At 39.8% G+C, this 24,456-nt stretch overlaps 1 protein-coding gene across 1 annotated transcript; it reads right to left on the bottom strand.

The window, feature by feature from the left end:
- Window positions 1-27: 27 nt before the first annotated feature.
- On the bottom strand, window positions 28-23,513 carry urb1 (URB1 ribosome biogenesis homolog). The gene is made up of 39 exons (XM_061719721.1): window positions 23,286-23,513; window positions 23,034-23,173; window positions 19,984-20,135; window positions 19,405-19,531; window positions 19,211-19,307; window positions 19,042-19,127; window positions 18,822-18,947; window positions 18,600-18,724; window positions 18,321-18,516; window positions 18,093-18,230; window positions 17,110-17,283; window positions 16,867-16,999; window positions 16,664-16,786; window positions 16,454-16,566; window positions 16,225-16,341; window positions 14,953-15,069; window positions 14,709-14,847; window positions 14,402-14,572; window positions 14,093-14,292; window positions 13,036-13,254; window positions 11,617-11,802; window positions 9,127-9,967; window positions 7,805-8,009; window positions 7,538-7,724; window positions 7,389-7,447; window positions 7,108-7,295; window positions 6,896-7,006; window positions 6,741-6,804; window positions 6,470-6,638; window positions 4,910-5,012; window positions 4,668-4,828; window positions 3,842-3,953; window positions 3,605-3,711; window positions 3,275-3,418; window positions 3,004-3,113; window positions 2,684-2,893; window positions 1,711-1,952; window positions 639-1,199; window positions 28-365 (listed from the first exon to the last, which is right to left on the bottom strand). The coding sequence occupies exons 1-39, from the start codon at window positions 23,410-23,412 to the stop codon at window positions 175-177; spliced, it is 6,771 nt and encodes a 2,256-aa protein (XP_061575705.1). The 5' UTR covers window positions 23,413-23,513; the 3' UTR covers window positions 28-174.
- Window positions 23,514-24,456: the final 943 nt, after the last annotated feature.

The following is a 24,456-nucleotide window of genomic DNA, read 5'->3' as shown; positions in this document are numbered from 1 at the left end:
AGAAAAAAAAGAACTTTACAGCAGAAATAGATTTGGATATTTTTGTTTATCACAAAATTGTTCTACAAAACTTTACAAAATATCTTGACTTACTTCAGAGATAAACAACAAAACAAAGTAAAATGTAAACTTGTGACATCTGATGGGCCTCAAGAAACTACTGTGATATTTCGTCTAACTCGTCATGCTGATGATGTCATCACAGAGGGCCCTGATGGCTGTCTGAGTCTTTGACGACTTGGATGCTTTCGCTCGTTTGCTCTTTGTTTCGGTCACCAAATGGATGTGAGACGTAAAAAGTTCTGCTGAAGTTGCTCCACTCCACAACTCATGAACCAGCAGATTCAACAGAAACAGTCCAGCTTCTGAAAAGGAGAGAAGAAGAAGAAGTTAATTCTGCTGTCGTGCTGCTTAACATGGTCTTATCTCAAAATAATAAAACCTGTATATGCACTTTTTAAAAATATTGTATTTTGCGTGAAAATACTTGAAAATCTGAGATCGCTGAAGAGCTTTTAAGTGCCAAGTTATCGAGGTAGACGGTCCGTGGGTTGTTTTAACTATCCTTTAATTTGATGATATGTAGCGTTCCCATTCGGAGTCCCAGGGAATAAGTGAATAAGTTCTCAGGCTCTTACCAAGTCTGGACGGATCATGAGCAGGTTCTGGAGAGCAGGCAGAGACAACTGCCCGATGGAGCTCTGTCAGGTGGCCTTGCATCTCTAGTAAGCGGATCATAATGTTGGTAAAAAGCTGGATGGTTTCTGCATGGCACTGAGCTTCGAAGGTGCGATGGTAAAGCCGGAGTAGATCTGCTTTCAAGCTCGGATCGAGCGTCAAGGCATTCCCGATCTTCCTGTGTTTTATCACAGCCTTTTCAATCCAGAGCAAAAATTCCTTTGCTCTCCTTTCCTCGTACTCGTCCTCCAAGAGCCACCTCAGAGACCACTTAGTGAGCAGGTGTGCAGTATCGCTGTCCAACTCACTGGGATCCGGCTTATCTTTTGGCTGAGCCGACTGGGATTGTGAGAGGTGGAACACAGGCTCCCAGTGAACAAAGATGCTGCTGAGGTGAGATTTACACTCTGCCAGGAGACCCTGGTCTTGTTTCTCCCTCTGCATGTCCTCTGCTGGGTTCTCTTCTTGTATACGGGCGTGGGAGGTAGAGCCCTTACCTCGAACCTTATCCTTCCCCATCCCTGGAGAGGAGGATAAATAAAGCTGATGATTCCTGGTACCAATCATAACAATGCTCAAAATTTAACAAATGAACAAAAAGGCTTCAGTTTTTGGCCCTAAAAGCCAAATACAAAATATTAACTTCAGCTTCTTTTGTTCTGTGTGATTAAAATACTGAAGTCACATCACTTTAAATTGATTTTAAAATGAACAAAATCAAATGAAATTCATTAAGTACTCACTTGCGACAATCTATAGTTAGCATATTTAACCACATGTGTTTTTTATATAGATATTTGTGACTCGTGGCCCTACAAATGAGCCAAAGATCAAAAGTCTGGAACTGAAAGGATAACATTCCTGACTGGTTCCAGGGACACTTCCTCCAGGCAGTGTCACCATTCATTACTTCTTTTTCCTTTAAAAGTTGAAAATTCTTTTATTTTCTATCCAAGCCTTGGAGCGATAAAAAAATCGTGGCAATTGCTCAACTTTCATTGCATTAAGGAATTTGTTTAAAAAGGGACTCACCCATCAATTCCTTCACTTTGTGCTTTTCAGACAAGGCTTGTATTTGAGTGAGGAGGGCTGTGGTGCCGGACAGGGAGGCCCAGCAGAGGAGCAGAGCCAGGGCTTCGGAGCACGATAGTGGCTGTGGGTGCAGCGTGAGGCGGTCAGCTTGTTTGTTTGCACTGAGAGCTGTTCCACGCTGCCTCAGCACAGAGCAAAGCGTCTGCACAAACAAGCTGAGCTGAGTGGCCTTCACACCCAACCTGGCAGGAGGAGATCAAATAAACATGGGCATCCTTGAATAAGGAAAAAAAAAACATCTACCTGGGAAGTAGGGCTGGGCGATATATCGAGATTTTAATATATATCGATATATTTTCAAACGCGATATGGTACGAGACAATATCGTTTATATCGATTAAGAAAAAAAAAATAAAATAAAAAAAAAATTTGATTTTGATATAGCTTATTTTGTGACAAATTAACTTGAATGTTTTATTTGAGATTTGCACAAATGTTTTGTTATTTGCACAACTGTCAACCTCAGTGGAAAAGTCTGCCTGTTACTGTCTACATTGTATTAATTGTACAGTGTATTTTAATGTAATTTTTATGCAGGAAAGGGATATTTTTTTTATTTTATTCAAGAAGCATTTTTATTCTATATATGCAGGCAGTTTATTTTATTTCATTTGTTTTATACATTTTGATATTGTGCAGACCTCTGTTAATAAAGGAACCTGTGTGACATTTGGCAAGAGGCTTTGTATTAAAACTGACTGTTTTTTTAAAGGTTTGCCTCAGAAAAAGATGAAGCTAACAGAGATGCTATGCTATAATGCTTTGGGGGAAACCCCAATTATGGCACAGAAAAAATATCGATATATATCGAGTATCGCCATTCAGCTAGAAAATATCGAGATATGACTTTTGGTCCATATCGCCCAGCCCTACTGGGACGTGACTAAAAAGTCTGATAGTTATGGTGCTTTACCTCAGGCGTCTGCTGACGGCTAATGCCGCACACAGGAAATCACTGATGAGTGGGAGCGGGAGACATTTCACCGAGCCTCCTGGTTCCCCCCCTTTAGCAGATGAGGTGGTGATGGTTTCCTCTACCGTCTTGTCCTTCTGACCGAGGTTAGTAAACCACAGCGCGTGGAGCAGCTCGATGACGGCACATAGAAGCTGCTGGTTTAGATTCCTGACGAGTACATTAAAAACAGACTTCTGTGACGGATGAAACAGGCTGAAACCATTATTGAAACGCTATGAAGAAGAACAAAATTGACAGCTGAAAATGTAACACCTTACCTTTTTTCAACTACTTGTATTATCCAAGTCAGGAGGCCGCAGCTCTTCGTGAGGTTGTGAGCCGCTTTTGTCACACGGGAAGCCTGACACAAAACTCTGACGACCTGCACCTGTGAGGAGGTTTACATTTAATCCGCAGAAATAGGATAGTTTTCATTCTTAACTTTATTTATACTTTCATTGTGCCTTTTTCACAACTGAAATATTTAAATTCTGGCCTTGACTAAAAGGATTCATGTGTTAAAACACCTCTGTTTCCAGAAACGTGTACCTGGAAGTGATCGTCACACAGGGGGCTGCTGCTGAACACTAAAAGGACCTGGAAGATGCCTTGTTGGTTGCACAGTTCATAGCAGTACCCATCAGTTATCCCTTCTTGTAAGACATTAAGGATCCACTCACGCTCCATCTTGTGCTGGATAAGAAAGAAAAAAAAGAAATTGAAAAAAAAAGAAAGTCATAGTCCCACAACAAAAAAAACCCCGCCTGAGCTGAGCAAACAAAGATAAAGGTTATATGTTGTTGACACAAGAGAAGTTTACTTAGTTCTGTTCAGACTAAAAATCAAACAAAAAAACATGAGTTTCCTTTTCAAATGTACCTCTAACTCAAAGCCATAAAACAGCTTGAAGAAATCAGGGACTCTTCTGAAATCCAAACTCTGGTGGGACAGCAGGAATCTGTTTAACACCATGTACATGTGATCCTCTGGGAAAAAACGGGAAAGACAACGTCAGTCACCCACTAGCGCACTATTATGCACCGAAATGCATCAGTAAATACTGAGAGTTGAATGACGGTCGTCAGGGGCTAAATCAAGTGTTTGGGGGTTACACACCAGGTTTGAGCATCTGCTGAGCCACTTTGGTGATGTATGTGGTCAGAACAAATGGAAGTCTTTGATTCTGCTGTTGCATCCCATTCTTGACCATGTCCATCACGTACAGCAGCTGTGGGACAAGAACGAGTTCATAGTAGGGCTGGGCGATATGGACCAAAAGTCATATCTCGATATTTTCTAGCTGAATGGCGATACTCGATATATATCGATATTTTTTCTGTGCCATAATTGGGGTTTCCCCCAAAGCATTATAGCATAGCATCTCTGTTAGCTTCATCTTTTTCTGAGGCAAACCCTTAAAAAAACAATCAGTTTTAATACAATGCCTCGTGCCAAATGTCACACAGGTACATTTATTAACAGAGGTCTGCACAATATCAAAATGTATAAAACAAATGAAATAAAAATAAACTGCCTGCATATATAGAATAAAAATGCTTCTTGAATAAAATAAAACAAATATCCCTTTCCTGCATAACAATTAAATTAAAATACACTGTGCAATTAATACAATGTAGACAGTAACAGGCAGACTTTTCCACTGAGGTTGACAGTTGTGCAAATAACAAAACATTTGTGCAAATCTCAAATAAAACATTCAAGTCAATTTGTCACAAAATAAGCTATATCAAAATCATTAAAAAAAAATATATATATATATATTTTTTAAATCGATATAAACGATATTGTCTCGTACCATATCGCGTTTGAAAATATATCGATATATTTTAAAATCTCGATATATCGCCCAGCCCTAGTTCATAGGTGTTTTGGGAAGAAATTTCAAAACACACAAGAAGTCGGTATGCGTGCTTCAGGTTACCTGTCTCTTCTCTCTGACACGGGCTCCCTCCAGGTGTTGATAAAAGCAGCTCAGGACATAGTAGGCTGCTGCTCTCACGTTTGGGTCATAGCTGCTCAGAGCCATGACCGTTACTCCGAGAGCGTGCGTCGACACAAACTTGAGACAGTCGACAACGCACTCTGCCACAAAGAGGGAGAGAATAAAGCAGCTGCAACACTGTTGACCTGTGAATATTATTCCCAGTGATCACAAAAACTTACCTGGACTCAGTATAGCGCTGTAGAGAGGCAGGAGAAAACATGGATCATACAAATTCCCAAGGTCCTTCACTGCATTATTACTGTACAGCTGCTCTGTATCATTCTAAAAAAAAAGAAAAGAAAAAAAAAACAGGAAAATTGTTTTTTTTTATAAATTAGTGATCAGAAAAGTGTTGCTTGTATCTGTTGAGTCTGTGGTTTTTCTTCATAGGGGATGCATTCATGTTGCTGGAGAAGCCAACGGGAACACGTCCAGTGCATGTCAATCAAAGTTAGTTTTGGCTCTTATGCAAACTAAAATGTGTTGCAGTTCCTCGACTGGCCGCTAGAGGCGTACTCAAAAGTGAGTCAATCTCCAACGACTCCCATAACTTAATACGTCCAACTTTAGAAAAAAATAAAGATTTATGCAGTCTGCTTCAGAAAAAAAAAAACATTTTGCTCTTTATCATTTGATTCCACATCTGTTTGTATTAACTTAGCCTCGGCTTAACACAACTGTTATTTTTGACAATTTTTTATTTTTAACAGTCAACATGTTAAACGGTGTATTCCCCTGTAGTTCTAATTAAAGGAGCATGAGGCTTCTTTTAAGAAATGAGACTCTCTAGCGCCACCCTTCACCACGACGGCCGTCGGGGGTACTGCAGCCAACAGTGAAGCCGGCACGGGAGAACGGGGAGAACGGGCATGCAGCGTCATGTGACGTCACATCCGTAGGACAGCGCGGGAAATTCGGGACCGAATTGCAGCACATTTTGCAGCACACAGCCTGTTCAAGGCAAAGGAGAGAGACACTAGAGGAATCATTCTTTTGGGTTTGGAACGCTTCATCTGACATTATTACTAGAAAACTTAAAACGTATACGAATTCTTTTCATAAATCCTGCCTCAAGCTCCTTTAAATCTAGAGTGTATTTTTAATCCCTTTTTTTTTTTCTAAAATCCCAACTTTATCACTCTGTCCTACGGCATCCATCACAATTATATATTAAATGTAAGACAGTGGCTAAGTTTCTTACAAAAGGAGTTGACAACACTGGCTGACGTTAGAGTAAATGTGAAGCTCCTCCTCAACATTTGAGAAATGATTGCAATGTGGAAATATTTCAAATTGGACAGCGAAAGCAGTGCTTCAGCAGGTTCTATTGTTTTCAGTTTGGAAACTGTTTATTTGTTCTTGTTTTTTGTGGATTGCCAAAGTATGGGACGGGAAAATACTTTATTAATCCCTGTATTGATTAATTTCATATCTACTGGCAGATATTGGTATTAGATAGAAACAGAAAAAAGCGGATCTCTGCATCTTCAGCAGAAACTTCTTAGTTGTTAAAAAAAAAAACATCAATTTGCGAAATTTTGCAAAAATGATCAATTGCAATGTAAACCTCTATATTACCACACACAAGCTTTATATTGCCATATTCAAATAAAGCTGAAATATCTGTGCTTGAAACCAAAACTACATGGTTTGAAGCACACAGAGTGATTTGAGGGTTCTTCTACTTCATAATTTCTCTGAACAATCAACCTGAAAACTAAGAGATTCCCAGTACAAACCTGCAGGATGAGTGTGCGCTGCTGTGGGAAGTGTGAAATGGTTTGGAGCATCGTGTCGGCTTTCAGCAGGGCCAGGACGTCGTCTGAGCTCGCCTGCTTCCACAGAGAAGCTCCCAGGCTTTTCCTGGTTTTATAGTGCTCCACGGCCGCAGGGCCCCACAAAAATGATCTGCACATGAAAACCCACTGTGAGTGATTGCATCATACAAGTGCACATTTTTAAGAGCACAACATAAAAAGAAGAAACAACAAAAAAAAAACTGTGACATACTGGAACTTCAACAGGCTGACGTTGTTTCTCTCATATTCCTGAAGTAGTAGTAGCAGCTTTTGATCTACAAAGCAAAAGATGCTGTTAGTTGAAAAGACAACAAATACGCGAGTCAGGAAGAGCATCATGGTTCGTCTGTGAAGGATCTATTTTACCTGAAGTGCACAAAGTAGCTCCATATGCTCCCAAAAGTACAACAAAGTGACTGGTGTTACAGACCGCCGGACACTTCTTCACCAGAAACAGCAGAAGAGACACTAAAGCCTCTGGAATGACAAGAGAATACTTGTACTTGTGTTCAATAATAACACACACATTGAAGGATTTCATGTCATTTGTATTTATTTATTTTTAAATGGAGTGCTACCTTTAGCTTGAGCCCTGCTCTGCTCTTCGTTGGACTCCAGCATGGTGTCCAGGAACTGGGAATGGCTGCTGGTCATCATGTGAAGGGTGGATAACGGTATCAGATCTTTCCGGACTTCACCGTCATCATATATAACTTCCAAAAGATGACTTAAAGTGTTCAAGAAATGGTGATCTCTGTAGCGACACCTGGAGTATTGAAGAATAGTTTTAGGTCATTTGTTTTCACATGAAGTTTCTCTGTTGATTAAACAGCCAAATAGTTTAAGATACAGCTCATACTTCAGTCCATTTCTGACAAAACTGTTCCAGTCGGATGCAGGGATGTCATCAGCTGATGTCTGTGTGAGAGAGATAAAATACACGATGCTAGATAAAAAACCCAACCAAAACTCACAAATGAACAACGTGCACAAGGCAAGCAAACCCACAATGAGCCGATGGAGCCTCTTCAAGATGCTCTGCTCCGGCTCTGACGGGGGGGCAGCCTGATCTTTGGAGTGGCAGAATGAAGCCGTTAGGAATTTAACAGCAGCTCCAGCCACAGATCTCCTCCACGTGTCTTGCTCCTCGGGGGAATCAGCAAGTTTCTCTGTAATAACGTCTACCAGCTGCCATCTAAAAGAAGACGAACAAAACAAGTGTGAACTTCAGAAAAATTAATCATCTGGCTTAGATAAAATTACTGTTGACCGTACCTTTCGAAACTCTCTACACTTTGAAGAGCATTGGGGAGTTTGTTGCTTAAATCCCTGATGTCCTTGATATCTGCAGAGAGTGTGATGAGACTGGCGACGGTCTCTGCCAGGCAGGCTCCGGAGACATCCGTCTGGTTCCCCAGAACACACTCCGACAACCTGGCCAGCAGGGCTTGCTTGAAGGCTTTCAAAACTCCTTTTTGCACTAGAAAATAGAATTGGAGATTAGGAATGGGCGATATTTTACCGTTCACAATAAAATTCCCCACGATAAGAATTTGTCATCTCGCGGTAAAAACGATAAATTCCCATTGATGACGTTTTTGTGTAAAGCTGATTTATGGTTCTGCGTTAAATCCACAGGAGGGAAGGAAGGAAGGAAGGAAGGAAATGAGCCTGAAAGAAAGGACCCAGAAAGAAAGAAAGAAAGAAAGAAAGAAAGAAAGAAAGGACCCAGAAAGAAAGAAAGAAAGAAAGAACCCAGAAAGAAAGAAAGAAAGAAAGAAAGGACCCAGAAAGAAAGAAAGAAAGAAAGAAAGAAAGAAAGAAAGAACCCAGAAAGAAAGAAAGAAAGAAAGGACCCAGAAAGAAAGAAAGAAAGGACTCAGAAAGAAAGAAAGAACCCAGAAAGAAAGAAAGAAAGAACCCAGAAAGAAAGAAAGGACTCAGAAAGAAAGAAAGAACCCAGAAAGAAAGAACCCAGAAAGAAAGAAAGAAAGAAAGAAAGAACCCAGAAAGAAAGAAAGGACTCAGAAAGAAAGAAAGAACCCAGAAAGAAAGAAAGGACTCAGAAAGAAAGAAAGAACCCAGAAAGAAAGAAAAAAAGAAAGAAAGAAAGAAAGAAAGAAAGAAAGAAAGAAAGAAAGAAAGAAAGAAAGAAAGAAAGAAAGAAAGAAAGAAAGAAAGAAAGAAAGAAAGAAAGAAAGAAAGAAAGAAAGAAAGAAAGAAAGAAAGAAAGAAAGAAAGAATAAGATACGTGTTTGTGTAACAAACATGGCGGATCTGAGTCATTCCAGTTTTGCAGTACAGGTGTAACTCATTTAATTGGTTTTTATTAATTCAATTTAATTGGTGTAGTTTAGTAGCATTTAGTATCTTTTAGAGCAGTGTTTTGGGGGCTCCAAAGACTGAATGTGGTGATAGATTTATAGTTACAAAGGTGGAGTTGAATTGGTATTTTTTTTTATCATCATTTTTATCGTTATCGGGATAAATGCCAGAAATTATCGTGATAATTTTTTTAGTCCATACCGCCCATTCCTAATGGAGATATCAAAATCAATATATTCAAAACAAAAGAGTAATTATTTTAGCACACGCACCATCTCCGGGTCTCGCCGGGTCTTCTCTACGTGCGACCTGTAAATAGGAGCTAATCAACGGAAGGAAGGCCTCCGTCTCGTCTGACAGCGTTCCCATGTTTGTGGCTTCCAGACACCACAGCTCAAAGCGGAGGCGGTGAGCGGAGCAGTTCTGCAGCAGCAGAGAGCCGATGGCCAGAGAGTCCGGGAGAGGCCGCTGGAGACAGTGCAGCAGCACGTCTGTGTGGATGAGGTTGGCGCTGCCCGGCTCGCTGGAGAGAGTCTGCAGGAGGAAGGCCTCCAGCTCGGGGCTGGAGCAGGACAGTAAAAGGGTGCCCAGGCCGCGGAGGTGAGCGTGTGTCAGAAAGGTGTCGTAGTCCTGGCGAGACGTGCATTTCCCCTCGGTTAAGATCTGCAGCGCTGCGCGGCCGTAACTGCTGAGCTCGGGTTGCGTCCCGCTGCTGCTGCTGGGACAGACGAGGAGGTCGTGAGAAAGAAGCAGCAACCTGGAGACCACTCCCCTCAGATCGCTGGGGTCCATGTATCTGTGCAGAGACAGGAGAGCCTGAAAGGTCTTGGAGTGTGTCTCTGCTGGCTGAGAACCGCTCTCCTTCAGTTCTTTGAGAGCGGCCCGTTCTAGAGCCCTCGTGTAGTTACAGAGAAGCTCCGGGCGACCCAGCTCGTGAAGAGCGGGAGCCCCGATCTTCAGCAGGGCCAGAATGTTATCGGTCAGCTGAGAAGACAGCCGCTTTAGTCCGACAGGGTTCAGCGAGTGTGGGGGCAATGCAGACAGCTCCAGAGCCAAGAACCACTGCTCCAAGCACGGGTGCTTGAAGATGGAGCTCAGAGCTGCAACCAGGACCTAAAAACACAAACCGTGTCGTATCAGAATCAGTTGGCCATTAAAAAAAAACTGAAATATTTGACTACGTTTACATGCAGTCAAAATTCGGGTTATTGCTAATATTCCGGTTACTGAAACATTCGGAATTAGTGATGCACCGATTGTTCGGTAACCGAAATTGTTCGGCCGAAAATGGCAAAAAAACACTTTCGGTGTTCGGTGGAATAAGTGGGAAAAAAAACCGAACAATTAATTACAGCGTTGTAATATAAGGAAAAAGACTGGCCGCTCCGTAACTGTTGCATCACAAACATAAATCGTTGGCCAACCAAAAACTAACCACATAAGAATTTAACTCACATTCACCAGCAGGTGGAACCAAAACAACATAAATCAATCTATTACAGGTGCGTTTAGATGGCGAAATCAAACAGCGAAGAGCGTGGAGTGAAGTGGTGCGGTGCAAACATGTCAGCAGTGTGGAAGTATTTTAGAGTGGCACAGAATAATACAAGAATGGCTGTTTGCAATGAATGTTCTGCTCAAATATCTAGAGGGGGCACATCTGCAAAGTTTTTCAGCACTACAAGTTTGATTTATCATTTGAAATGATAAAAAACCCTGAGCGCTTTAATGCATTTTTATTGTTTTAAGGCCTATACAATGTTCAGTCAGCCTAACGTAAGCTCAAAGATGGCCGAAAAACTTTTTTTGCTAATTTATTTATTTTAAGTTATTGTTCTTTGCTGGTATAATATCTGCTGGAATATTTAAGAAATGCTGGGAAATTAAAAGATTTTCAGTTTTTTATGTTCAACAAATGTTTTCTACCTTGTAATTTTAGTAAAATTAAATGCCTAAATTACATGCCTTTAGCATGCCTAAATCAAATTTATTTGATTTATGCAATGGTGAAAAAATTGGCAAAATAAATGAAAAACTGCGAAGAACCATGTTCGGTATTGTTCGGTATTCGGCCAAGTGTTTATTATTATTTTCGGTTTCGCCCACAAATTTTAATTTCGGTGCATCACTATTCGGAATATTCCGTTTAGTGATGCATGTGGTTGAATCATGTGGGATATCTGGATCAAACCAGCGACGCGCGGAGACCGTCATGACGCAATTACCGTCATTTCCGCTTCTTCTTCCTGTATCCAAATTCAAAACAAATGCATCTTCGCGCAACTTTTCGCTCATCTTCTTGTAAATCTCGCTATCCCGGTACTTTCCACCGTCTACAAATGCAGAAATGTTCATATCCTTCATTACATTTATGAAGTGATTAGTCTCCTCCTCACTCCAAAAGTGTGGCGTGGTCTTGCGTTTCTCCATGTTTAGAATTACGTCCTGGACTCAAAAGACTAAGATTTCTTACGAACAGAGCATGCGCAGAAAACAAATTCATGTTCCGTTTGATGGGGATATTCCGTTTGGTGTTTACATGACCCAATATTCAGGTTTTAAAAGGAGTAACCCAGGGCTCATATTGGGGTTTTTAAAAACCTGAATATGAGCAAATTCGGGTTATTCAAAGGGGTTATTGGTGTTTACATGGCCGTGCAAATTCGGGTTATTGCCAATATTCGGGTTTTAAAAGGGTTATTGACTGCATGTAAACGCAGTCTTTGTAGCTGTGAAAGAACAACATTTCTTTTTGTCCCAACCTGCTCCTTTTTGGCTTCAGCTTCCGGGGATCGGTTGACTTCCACAAAGAGGTCTGATCCTTCCTGGGGTTTCTCCGGTTCTGGCTCAGCGGTTTCAGTCTCCTCAAAGCTTTGAAGTTTAGCCACTATATCCTGGAGTATTTCCATCTGAGTCCTCAGGAGAGCAGTTCCGGTAGTTTTGGAAAACTGTGGTTGAAGAGAGAAAAAAAAAAAGGATATAATGTGATGCATTTGCTGTCTTATCATTTCGATGCTGAAGATATACCGCTTTACTGCTTTATTAAACCTACTGAATTTGAGACGTTGTCATCTTTGATGAAGTGTGTGCGATTAATCGATTTTAAATCTAAATCGGATTTATTATTCAAGACGATGTTAAAAAAAGGAAAATCGGAAAATGGATTTTCCTTTTTTGCAGCTGGCTGCATTACAGACAGAGCTCGTCTAGTCATCTTTATTTGGTCAAGAAAATTGTAAATGTTGTCACTTTACTAAACTCAAGGAGGATTTACAGTATCTTTCAATTGCACTTCATTCCCAGTAGGGAAATTTGTTTGCTATTTTTCTTAAATATTTCCTAAATATTTGAAACAATTTATTCCATTGTCTTTTGTAGTTTTACCAAAAAAATAGAAATCGCAATCGAAAATCGGGTTTTCAGAGAAAAAAAAAAAATCGGGATTTTATTTTTGTCCAAAATCGCCCAGCCCTATGTTTGACCATCATCAAACTCTGGTTTTCTGACAACTACTTTAAGCTAAATTGAGAGAAGATGGAAACCCTAATTAATCGCCCCTGAAAGTCGTCTCTGAAATAAAAAGCAGCACCTCAGTGCATTAAGCTCGTCCGTCCAGCCAAGCCTCAGAAAGCTCAGTGTTATTTTTGACTCTGATATGTCTTTTGAACGTTATTTTAGAGTATTAACCAGGAATAGCTTCTTTCATCTTAGAAATGTCACCAATCTTTGGAAATGACTGTCAAAATCTGAGTGGGAGGTGATTGTTTATGCTTTTATTAGACTATTGTAACAGCCTTTCTACCGGTTTAATCACAAAAAAGACCATGCCTGTCTACAAGCAGGTCGAAGACTCCTAAAAAACACAAGAAAGATGACACACACCCACTGCTCATTTTAGAATTAATGTTCAAATTTTAGTCCTCACTTTCCGAGCCTTTCAAGCTCCCACCTACACCTCTGAGCTTTTTTAAATGTGCAGTCTGAGGTCTTGTCAAAGGCTGCTGGTGGTGCCACGCACCCATATTAAGATGTTTCTTGTTTTATGTTTGTCTTCATGCTTTCTGTTTTATCTGTTTGTGTGTGGCTTGTGAGGCACTTTGTGGCATTGAGATAAAAAAAACTTTACTCGCTTACTTTTCTCTTAGAAGCTTACTGAAAAGTGAGCTTTGCTGTGTTCTTACCGTGCCAAAGTTTTCCACTGTAGATTTGATGTAAAGCAACGTCTGCTGGACTGCGACTGGAAACTCGGCCAGTGACATGGAGCCGAGAGCCTCTCCAGCATTTCTCCTGAAGGTTTCCTCGAGCAGAGCGCCGGGTCCTTGGATGTATGCAGCCTTCATTAGTGCAGAGTATGAGGCGGGGGCTGGCGATTCCTGAGAGGGCCGTTCAGAAGACTTGAACTGCAACACAAAGAGGACCGCTCTGAGCTAGGGCTGTTCGATTTTGCCCAAAAATAAAATATCGATTTTTTTCTCTCAAAATCCGATTTTCGATTACGATTATTTTGTGAATTGACCAAAGGCAAAGAAATGATTTCAAATATGCTGTTTTTTTATTGAACATTTGCCCCATTGGGCTTTAAGTGCAAACTTTGCTCTTATTAAACCAAAAATGAATGAATAAAGTGCAAAGCTCTGTACAATAAGTTGAAAAAAAGTTTTAAAAAATATAATAAAATATAAAGTTTTATCTCTGAAAAAAAAAAATCAGCAAATCAGCACTTGCAAACATACACTAATTTATATTTCCAAGTAAATAAAACAAGACATTTTCTAATTAAACTAAACTGGGTCTTTGCATGCTAAGTAATAATGCAACCCATGAAGGAGGTAGAGGTGTGTAATGTCAGTCATTACATTTGCTATTCACATTTGCAAGTTTTTTGCAAGGAACGCGAGCCGGTCTACCGCATCTGGCTTGAGGGATGCCCGGTGGCATGTTACAACGCCCCCTCCTACACTAAAGAGCCTCTCCGATGGGGCACTTGTCGCAGGTATTGAGAGGTATTTCCATCAATCATTAATATGGTATCAATCATTAATATGTGTGCTGACAAGGTAAAAAAAAAAAAAAAAAAAAAAGTGAAAAATCGATTTTACGAGTTTCACGTTTTAACATCGTTCTAATTACATAATCGCGATTACGATTTAAAATCGATTAATCGAACAGCCCTACTCTGAGCATAGAAGCTCTCAAAATTACAATTACGTTGTACGTTTGTAATTTAAAAAAACTGACCAGTTCCTCACGGGACTGCTGTGGTAACCATCTTGAGTAATAATGATGGAAGGATATGACGGATGGATGAGTGGAAGTGGGGAGTCCGGAGGACACGAGCTCCTTATCGTACTGCAGTAAAGCCAGACAGAGGGGCAGCGGCTCCCGCTGGCAGTGCAGCACATCCGAGAGCACGGCAGACAAGTATTCACACACCATCCCTGCAAGAGGAAGAGACTCGCAGCTGCTTTTATTTTGAAATAAACTCATTTTCAACACTGTGGCAAATCGAGTTGACTTTGATGACTAGTATGGGTTTAATGTGTGTACCATTTGTTTGATCCTTGTCCGCTTGCAGTTTGTTTCGAGCGACCAGAGCAGCAGGGATCACCGCGCTGAAGGGAAAGGTTTGGATGATGAGGTCTTCAGTCAGAGATGGTCCAAACTCCTCCATCTCACCATCGTTCCCCTCCATAATCACATCCAGCATGTCCAAGACATCTGAGAGATATTCAAGTCCAGGTCAGGTCTTTTTTTTTTTTTTTTTTTTTTTTTTTAAAAAGCTTAGCAAAATTCTTAGGGTTGGATTAAAAAAAAAATAAAAAAATTGACTTTTATTTTATATTTTCATGCTCACCATCTATGTGTGAGACTGGGATGCTGGCGGTGTCGCCTTCCTGGTTGCTCAGGTTGGCTTGCAGATAAGCTGCCTCCTGGACGAGGCTGGCGACTTTATCCGTGTATTCGTGGGAATTGCACACCAGTTTAACCAACACCTAGAACAAGAGACAACTTTTACTTACAGGGTTTAAAACGTTTTCCATTTGTCTTATTAAATGGCTCCACCAGCCGAAATACAGAGGGTGCACAGGCGGACTCACCCTTTCCAGGAACTTGATAACGGTCTCCTGCTGGCTTTGATCCAGCTCGGCAAGCCGATTAAGCCAGAGATCAAGCTCAGTCAACGTATACTCAAACACCCCGGTGTCCTTAAGCACCTGAATGTATGACAGGAAATAGAGAATTGTGGTAAATATTGTTAAGTTTTAGCAATATCTAAAGAAGTAGCGTAAGATTTCTGCATGAGTTGATCTCAGGAAATAAATATCCTGACTAGGCCTGTGTTGAAAAGATCGATTCTCTGATTTTAAATCGATTCTCATATTAATTCCTAAAAATCGATTCATATGTCTAAAGATCGATTTATAAAAAAAAAAAAAAAAAAAAAAAAAAATTCCATTATTACATTACAACTTTTGGTACTTTTTTGTTTATGCCCAAAAAAGGAATATTTTGTTGGACACGAGAATAACTGGTGCCATGTTTTTTGCCTTTAAATATGTTTAAAGGTATGAAAACATTAAAGTTTTGAGTTATAGTTGCATAAATTGTCTATATTTCTTTGCTTTATATACTGTCTTGGGGTTACATTTGCTAAATGTTAAAAACCAAATTCTCATAAATGGGGAAAAAATAAAAGCGATTTCTTTTGTCCTCTGTTTGCTGCCCTGGATCTGTTTGGTAATTCTGACCCACGATGTTTCTGAAAGCAGTTCTATCAGCATTCTGGGAGCTGATTGGTCCTTACAGCATCATTAGCTGCCAATACTTGCTGTTTAATCTCAATATAATACTAGTATTAATATGTTGCAGAACTAGACAGTCATATAATTCATGCAACAGCTGAAAAAACAGTTTTATTAACAGTAACCCAAATCATCGAATCGGATCGAATCAAAGCGTGATAATCGATTCTGAATCTTAAGAATCGGAATCGAATCGATTCTTGATATTTGAATCGATCCCCAGCCCTAATCCTGACGCTTCAGCTTTCTGCAGTCAATATAGAAAAAAAAACAGCTTTTCATACTTTGAGGACTGAAGCAGCTGAAGCACTGTTGACTATATAACATAACTATATCCTAACAATCAAATTAATTAAAATCCCATTATTATTACATGTAACTGTTATGTAAGTTATGTAATTGGTGAGTACATTCCTTTTCAACCTGGAGGGAAGTATTATAGTTATTCCAGGCATGTTGCATCAGGTCATAAATGGGTATATATTTAAATATAGATATACATGTTGATACAGGGGGTTTAAAGGGTTTAAAGCATATGCACAGTAAAGAATAGGAAGTAGTTTTTACTTTTAAAACTAGTTTCTTCATGGAGGATCCCAGGTGGGTGCTGCTGCTGCTAACAAACATCTTGAGAAGCAGGTAAAGCACCGACTTCTCTCCAGATGCCGATTCTGTGTCTACATCCTGTCCAGACAAGGAATACACAACACATTAGGTCCCCTGCTCATTACAAAGCAGCAAGACACAAATAAACCACAGTCAAGGGCATGTAAATAATAAAATTAAACTTGTTCACCTGAATGCGGAACCAGGAAAATTTGCTCGCAGGAAGATCTAAAGCCAACTGCAGGATCTGATACTGCAGGACCGGGGGGACTTCTTCCCTCATTCCTTTCTCTGAGACGGCGCCTTTAAAGATTCAAGATGGCTTAGCCTTAAAATACTGTTATTTACAAGCTGTCAAATCATTAACGACTATGGGATCTAACCAAGAACAAACCATTACCTTTTAGGAGCTTGCTGAAGTCAAATTTGCTTTGATTGACCAGATGTGGCACCACTTTCTGGTAGAGAGATATGACCTGAAGAATCAGAGCCTTCAGCAGAATCGCCTCCGCTGTTTCCGCAACTGCTGAAAAAAAATTAATTGTTTTACAGGATTCGTTTGGGAAAGAAAACAACAAAAACAAAAGAAAACACGTTTCCTACCTGCCAGCTCATTGTTTTTATCCGTCACCTCGTCACTCCCCTCACTTTTGGTCTTTTTGTCATCATCATTAGCTTTTTCCTTCTTGCTCAGTGACTGCCATGTTGAAACTATCCCCGTCATGTCGGGCAAAATCTGGAGCCAGAAAGTGAAGAAACCAAAGCAAACAAACAAAGGAGAGTTGACTATCTGAATGTGCATTAGTTCCATTTGCACGTTTTAACAGCGAGCTTCCCGGAGCTCACCTTGCCGAGCGTTTCCCTGTATTGCTGCACCAGCTCCTCCATGGCGTCGGCAGCGTACACGTCAGACCTGCGCCACACGGACTTGTCCAAAAGATGCTCCATGTTCTTATTGGCTTTTTTCAAGATGAAAGTCATCATTGACGCAGTTGTAAGCTGCACTGTCGAGTTGGCAAGCTGTCAATTAAAAGGACTATATGTTAAACATTTATTTATCGTAGGACTTAGGGCTGTTCGATTTTACCCAAAAATAAAATCTCGATTGTTTTCTCTCAAAATCCGATTTTCGATTACGATTATTTTGTGAATTGACAAAAGGCAAAGAAATGATTTCAAATATGCTGTTTTTTTATTGAACATTTGCCCCATTGGGCTTTAAGTGCAAACTTTGCTCTTATTAAACCAAAAATGAATGAATAAAGTGCAAAACTCTGTAAAATAAGTTGAAAAAAAGTTTTAAAAAATATAATAAAATATAAAGTTTTATCTCTGAAAAAAAAATATCAGCAAAACAGCACTTGCAAACATACAGTAAGTTATATTTCCAATCAAATAAAATTAAGACATTTTCTAATTAAACTAAACTGGGTCTTTGCATGCTAAATAATAATGCAACCCATGAAGGAGGTAGAGGTGTGTAATGTCAGTCATTACATTTGCTATTCACATTTGCAAGTTTTTTGCAAGGAACACGAGCCGGTCTACGGCATCTGGCTTGAGGGATGCCCGGTGGCATGTTACAACGCCCCCTCCTACACTAAAGAGCCTCTCCCATGGGGCACTTGTCGCAGGTATTGAGAGGTATTTCCATCAATCATTAATATGGTATCAATCATTAATATGTATGCAGACAAGGTTAAAAAAAAATAAAAAAAAAAAGTGAAAAATCGATTTTACGAGTTTCACGTTTTAACATCGTTCTAATTACATAATCGCGATTACGATTTAAAATCGATTAATTGAACAACACAAGGTTAAGAACTTACATTGAGGCCCTGCGTGAAGAAGGCCTTGTTGCAGACTGGAGGCAGTGATACGACCATGATCATGGAGAGCAGGCGAGGCAGAGGGATTGTCTCCCGAGTTTGAAAGATCGTGGCGATATCTGGCTGGGCCTCGTAGATCTTATTAAAAATATCAAGAGAAAAAAATTGAAAGACACCCACAACCAACAAAAATGTTAATAGATAAACAAATACAGCAATAATATCTACCTTTTTGAGTAGCTTGACATTGTCTTGCCAAGCACTTCTGATGCGTGGGGAGTACGAATACTGAGTCTCCTTGAAGTACCTGGACAGGATATCGGGGCTGGCTTTCAGCACATTCACCACCAGCTCCGCCACCAATTCATCCTCCGTGGCCTGCTTGAGCCCAGCCAAGAACTGAAGCAAGACAATGTTGCCAGCTCTGCAGAGAAGTAAAACAATCTCATGTACATGGAGTTTTTTTTTAGGGTGATTAAATGACAAGTTGAAATATGAATTATTTACCTTCCAGCGGTGCCAAAGCTGGCATCATGAAAGCTGATACCATGCTTGCGGGAGCAACAAAGGTCGAGGAGAAATCTGTGAACTAGGTCGCGGACGACTGATGTCCCAGCTGAATCTGAGTATTCCTACAAAGATGTGACAAACATATAACCCACACTTTCTACATTTGGACGACTGCATTGTTTGCTTCAATGGACAGAAATCAAAAAGCCAGTAACTCACTTCATCATCATCAGTGGTCGCATCTGCTATCCCACTCCATTTGTACAGAGATGCGATGCTGGCCAATACAGCTGGCGTGAAGAAGCGCACTTTCTGTGTTTTACTAATAGCTTTGTTAATTACAACCTACACAACGAAAAAAAAAAAATCCATTAATAAATAAACTCACTGCATCTGTTCAGATATTTCCAGGTAACCGTGTGAACGCTTCAGCACTTACTTTAGTTTTCAGTGTGGACAAAATCAGATTGACTGTGGACATCCTGTCCTCCTTTAGACCGGTACTCAAGATGTGAGGGAGAAGTTCTGATCCACAAAAGTCAAGATGTCAGCCACACACCACAGATAGAATAGCGTGTTGTGAATTTTAATCTAAATATCATTTTTACCTTTAACCTCTAATATGTGTCCAATGGTTGCACCATCTCCAGACACCAAAAAGGACAGCACAAACTGGATAAAAGCCAGGCGCACATCAGGTCCACCCTGGAAATTGATTGAAAAGACAGGAAATGTCAATGCAATCCAAATGTTTCTTTTTTTAGTTACAGTGTTAAACGAAAAGTCAAACGCCACACCAAACCTTTTTATCCTTTCTCTTTGCGAGTCCAGTTAGAGTTTTAATGTGAATGTGACTCCAGACCTCTCGAGCAGCCTCCTCCCGCTGGGACACCATGGCAGATAGCAGGTTGAGGCACTGGCGGACAAACCTGCTCATGACAGGAAACGCAAGACTGCGGTTATACAGGACTGTCTCAGAAAATTAGAATATTGTGATAAAGTTCTTTATTTTCTGTAATGCAATTAAAAAAACAAAAATGTCATACATTCTGGATTCATAACAAATCAACTGAAATATTGCAAGCCTTTTATTATTTTAATATTGCTGATTATGGTTTACAGTTTAAGATTAAGATTCCCAGAATATTCTAATTTTTTGAGATAGGATATTTGAGTTTTCTTAAGCTGTAAGCCATGATCAGCAATATTAAAATAATAAAAGGCTTGCAATATTTCAGTTGATTTGTAATGAATCCAGAATGTATGACATTTTTGTTTTTGTAATTGCATTACAGAAAATCACAATATTCTAATTTTGTGAGACAGTCCTGTACAGACAGATATTGTTACTTAGATATTGTTTTGAAGCCAGTAGACTGACCTGTGATTCGCAGAGTGCAAAGACCCTTGCAGATGTTTCATGCAACCAGAAAGAATCTTTTTCACGACTGCATTGCCAACCATGTTGAAGTGGGAGAGGTCGCTGGCTGTCCTCAGCAAAACCACTTCCAAGCTCTCAAAAATCAGCATCATCTGGGCAGAAACAAGGTTTGGTTGGAGGGATCTGCAGAAGTGTCAAGTAACGAAGTACAAATACTTCGTTACCTTACTTAAGTAGAAATTTTGGTTATCTATACTTCACTGGAGTAATTATTTTTCAGATGACTTTTTACTTTTACTCCTTACATTTTCACGCAATTATCTGTACTTTTTACTCCTTACATTTTAAAAACAGCCTTGTTACTCTATTTCATTTCGGCCTTTAATAAAAACTATCCAGTTAAATTGCTCCATCCGGATAGAGTGAATTTGGTTGTGGTTGTTTCAGATGTTCTTGTCCAGTTTTGTTCTTACATCCGTTCCCTCTGATTCCTGCAACTAAACTTGGATGTACATTCCAATAAAGGTTAGGATAAATGATAACATGCCTCTGAAATTTGACTTTTTGCACCATTACAATACTTATAGGCCCGGTTTCACAGACGAGGCTTATATCAAGCCAGGAGTAGGCCTAAGTCAGACTAGTAAAGCTAGGTCATTTAAGTGGCTTGCATGAGCGTGGCTTATATTTGTCTTAGTTAGTCCCAGACTGTGGAGTCCTGGAGTAAGCTTAAATGAGAACGCCTCATTAGCCTAAGTGGGAGCACAGTCTGTTAGCCTAATGGTGTTCATAAAAACCTGGAACGGAATTGAGGACAGTTTTGCTGGAGGGAATTTTGACACCAAACATGGCTGAAGGTAAAAGAACACGCTCAAAGAACTATACTGAGTATGAAAAAAAACTCTACTTAAACACATTTTGGGAAATCATGCTGTTATTGAAAGTAAAGGGCATAGTGCTGCTGTTGAACATAAGAAGAACTATGCGTGGGCTGCCATTTGCAGTGAATTCAATGCAAATGAAAATGTAACCACACTTTTGTGTCTAACAGTGTTCTTTTCCCAGAGGATATTATTCTAACCCTGGTGGAAGAGCCAGTGCACAGTGACTGTGCACCCTCCACATCTGGCATGGCATCCCAGAGAAAAGATGCTGTCAAAACCTTCCAGCAGAGACCAAAAAGGATGTCAATGCATGAAAAGTTAGCCTTAGAAGTTCATGAGCAGAAAATGAAATATCTGAAAGAAGAGCATGACATGAAAATGAGAATTCTACAGGTCGAATTGGATATGAAATTAGAAGAGAGAGTTGTTCAAAGAAAGATGCATGAGATAGCTATGTAATGTAATGAAATACACTTGACAAGAGTGTGAGTATTGTAGTCCCCCCAACCTAAATTTTAGGACAGCCTTGGTTGAGTTTCTCATTTAATTTTTCAGCACACTATTGCACTGCAATATTGCACTGCAATGTGAAAGCAGCTCTGAGTGCAAGTCCTTGTTGGACTGGCATGGGCACATCTGAATCATTCTGGTCTTCCATTGGAGGGTCAGGACAATTATACTGCTTTAGGTAGTTGTGCAGCTTCAGGTAGTTGTGCAGAACAGTTGTAGCAATGATCACCTTGCAGCATCTTCTTGGCTCAAAACGAAGTGTATTGCATAAACACTGGAATTGATTTTTCCACACCCCAAACATACGCTTGATCATCCCTTTAGTGCGAATATGAGCTCTGTTGTATCTTTGCTGCTCAGTTGTTGTGGGTTGTGGCCAAGGTGTGAATAAATAGGAACTCTGCGCATATGCACTGTCACCAATTAGTATTCCGCTATGTTGCCCTCTCTCAAACTGAGCACACAATGAAGAGTTGTGAAAAATCCTTGAATCATGTGTTGCTCCCTTCAAACGGGCAACAATGTTTGAAAACTCTAAATTGGGAGTTCATACACCCTGAACATTGATGAAAAAACAGTTCTTACGGTTCCTTTACTCCTCAGCATCAGGAGTTGATGGACACTTGATTTCAACATGACATCCATCAATACAGCCAATCACTCCTGGGAAGTTCCCATATTCGTAGAATCGCGATTTATAGTTGGCTTGCTCAGCAGCATCGGGGAACTTAATGTACAGATTTCTCAGTTCACAAATGGCACTGCAGACATTGTGAACTATTCTACACACTGTTGCTTTGCTGACACCACACAAATCACCAGTTTCACAATGAAAGGTTCCAGATGCCAAGAATCTCAAAGTGATCAGAACTTTGAGAGAACTGGGTACAGGCCTTCCTCTTTGAGACATGGAGGAAAGTCTAGGCTCAAGCAAAGTAATTATCTCCAGTACATCTTCTTTGTACATACGAAAGCGGTTTCGGAAAGTTATTTCATCAAACTGATTCAATGGATTACTCCTATCACAAGTATTTGTCTGGCTGGCCTCTGTAGCGAATATTGGTCTTCATTTAGATATTCCAAATACTCCATGCTCCCAAAACATCTGTGCTCCCTTTCACAAACAGTACTAAGCTGAAGTTAAACCTGCCTCTTTGCAGGATTAATATAAACTTCAATTTAGTCCTAGAGTAGCTCTAATCCACCCTCTTGCAATTGGCTTTGTTTAATCCAGAACAGACTAAATCTATGACTATTTTAAGATATGTCTGTGCAAGTGACTTAAGGTTAAGCCAGCTCAAACAGCATTTTAGTCCGAGACTAGGCTTAAGCCTTGTCTGTGAAACCGGGCCATAGGCAACTAGTCATCATATCTCCTGCTCTCTGAAACACATGTTAATGCTCAATAGTACACATATATGGTTCTTTAATATATTTGCATTATACTAAGATACATTGATTTTCAATGGCTTTTGTCCTTAATGGCTTTTTTCCCCCTTACATTACTTTTACTTTTATACTTTAAGTAGTTTTGAAACCAGTACTTTTATACTTTTACTTGAGTAAAAAACTTGAGTTGATACTTCAACTTCTACAGGAGTATTTTTAAACTCTAGTATCTATACTTCTACCTGAGTAATGAATGTGAATACTTACCTCACTTTCTAGGTGCTTTTCTCCTTCTAGCAATTTGAGTATTTCGGCACACTCCATTGATATTTTGATGTAACCCTCGACCACGTCATACACGTCAGAGCATGGCAGCTTCCTCGCAATTGATATGAATCTCCGCAGTCCTGCAGAAAACAGTTAAATCACTAAGCTGAAATTGATATGATGAATAACTTTGGTCTTAATGTCTCTTCTGTAAATGGCCTGACAATTTGCTCCAGTCTCATGTGCACTTACCCTTCATGGCTGTGGTGGGACTCTTCAGCATGGTTTTGAAAACAGTCCCATTGAACTCAGCAGGTTTCTCCTTTTTCACCGGAACGTCGGACTCTGCCGAGATTTCGCCGGGGCGTTTTTTACCCATGTTGATATAGAGTTGAAACCGATATTAATGGGTAGTCATTTAATTATTATGCTCGAAATCTTTCCTGAAGTTGAGGGAAACCCACGTTTTTGGTGTAAACAGAAAAAAGGTTCCCTTGAAATTGTCGTCCGAACGGAAACGTCCGCTGCTAAAACATAGTTCCGCCATCACTTCGCTTATCGTTCCGACCTTTCCACCTTCACAGCAAAGACTGAGTGATAAAATAAAGAAATAAAAAAATACACCTGAGGAAGTTCCAAATTCTCTAATATGGATCTGTTATATAAAACTGAAATGGATGTTATGAAATACGCGGTACCCAATAAACTTTAATTTAAAGATTTATTTATTTTTAACCTTCATGAAGTCCAAAGGAAATAGTTTTTTAGGAACTCTTGTCCCTATTCTAACACACACACACACACACACACACACACACACACACACACACACACACACACACACACACACACACACACACACACACACACACACACACACACACATATTTCATGAGATGCTAGAACTGTCTCTAAAACTGTGTTTCTTGAATTTTACAAAAAAATAAATAGATAGATAGATAGATAGATAGATGTTATTATTACGATTTTGCCTTTAAATCTACAACAATATAATTTCAATAGAAACATGTAATAATAACACAGCTACACATGTTTGTAATTCATTTGCCAGCTTAAAATTGTCAGTTTGTAAGAGTAAACCATACCCTAAGTGTTTTTTTCTTTCTTTTTGGGATATTTTCATGCAGTTTCCAGGCTGCCCTGGATGCCCTGGTTTTCCATAAATGTCAGCATAAAACATTAGGGAAAACACACAGTTCAGCGAGACTATAGACATAGTTGTGGTATAGCGTTGTAACCCATTTTAGGGGGCAAAAGTTGAGCCATTTGTTGGTTTTTTTCTTTAACAGACATTTGAAGATTGTGCCTGACCATGTCTAAAAGCTGATGTTTAAGTGGTGACAGACAACATTTTTATTCAAAAAGAGTGGGGTTCCCATTTTTGAAAAGTCACTTATCTTTA

The sequence above is a fragment of the Cololabis saira genome, chromosome 4 (assembly GCF_033807715.1).
Source record: "Cololabis saira isolate AMF1-May2022 chromosome 4, fColSai1.1, whole genome shotgun sequence".
In the NCBI taxonomy this organism is placed as follows: domain Eukaryota; kingdom Metazoa; phylum Chordata; class Actinopteri; order Beloniformes; family Belonidae; genus Cololabis; species Cololabis saira.
Note: the sequence above shows the minus strand (reverse complement) of the source record. Positions and strands in the feature narration are given on the sequence as shown.

What these genes read in the sequence shown, in the direction of transcription:
- urb1 (XM_061719721.1), bottom strand. Translation starts at nt 23,412, where the DNA reads ATGGGTAAAAAACGCCCCGGCGAAATCTCGGCAGAGTCCGACGTTCCG. An exon ending in ACACATATTAGAGGTTAAAG is followed by an intron (nt 19,128 to 19,210) that starts GTAAAAATGATA and finishes TTTGTGGATCAG; the next exon opens with AACTTCTCCCTCACATCTTG. An exon ending in CAGCGCTATACTGAGTCCAG is followed by an intron (nt 4,829 to 4,909) that starts GTAAGTTTTTGT and finishes TCTTTGTGGCAG; the next exon opens with AGTGCGTTGTCGACTGTCTC.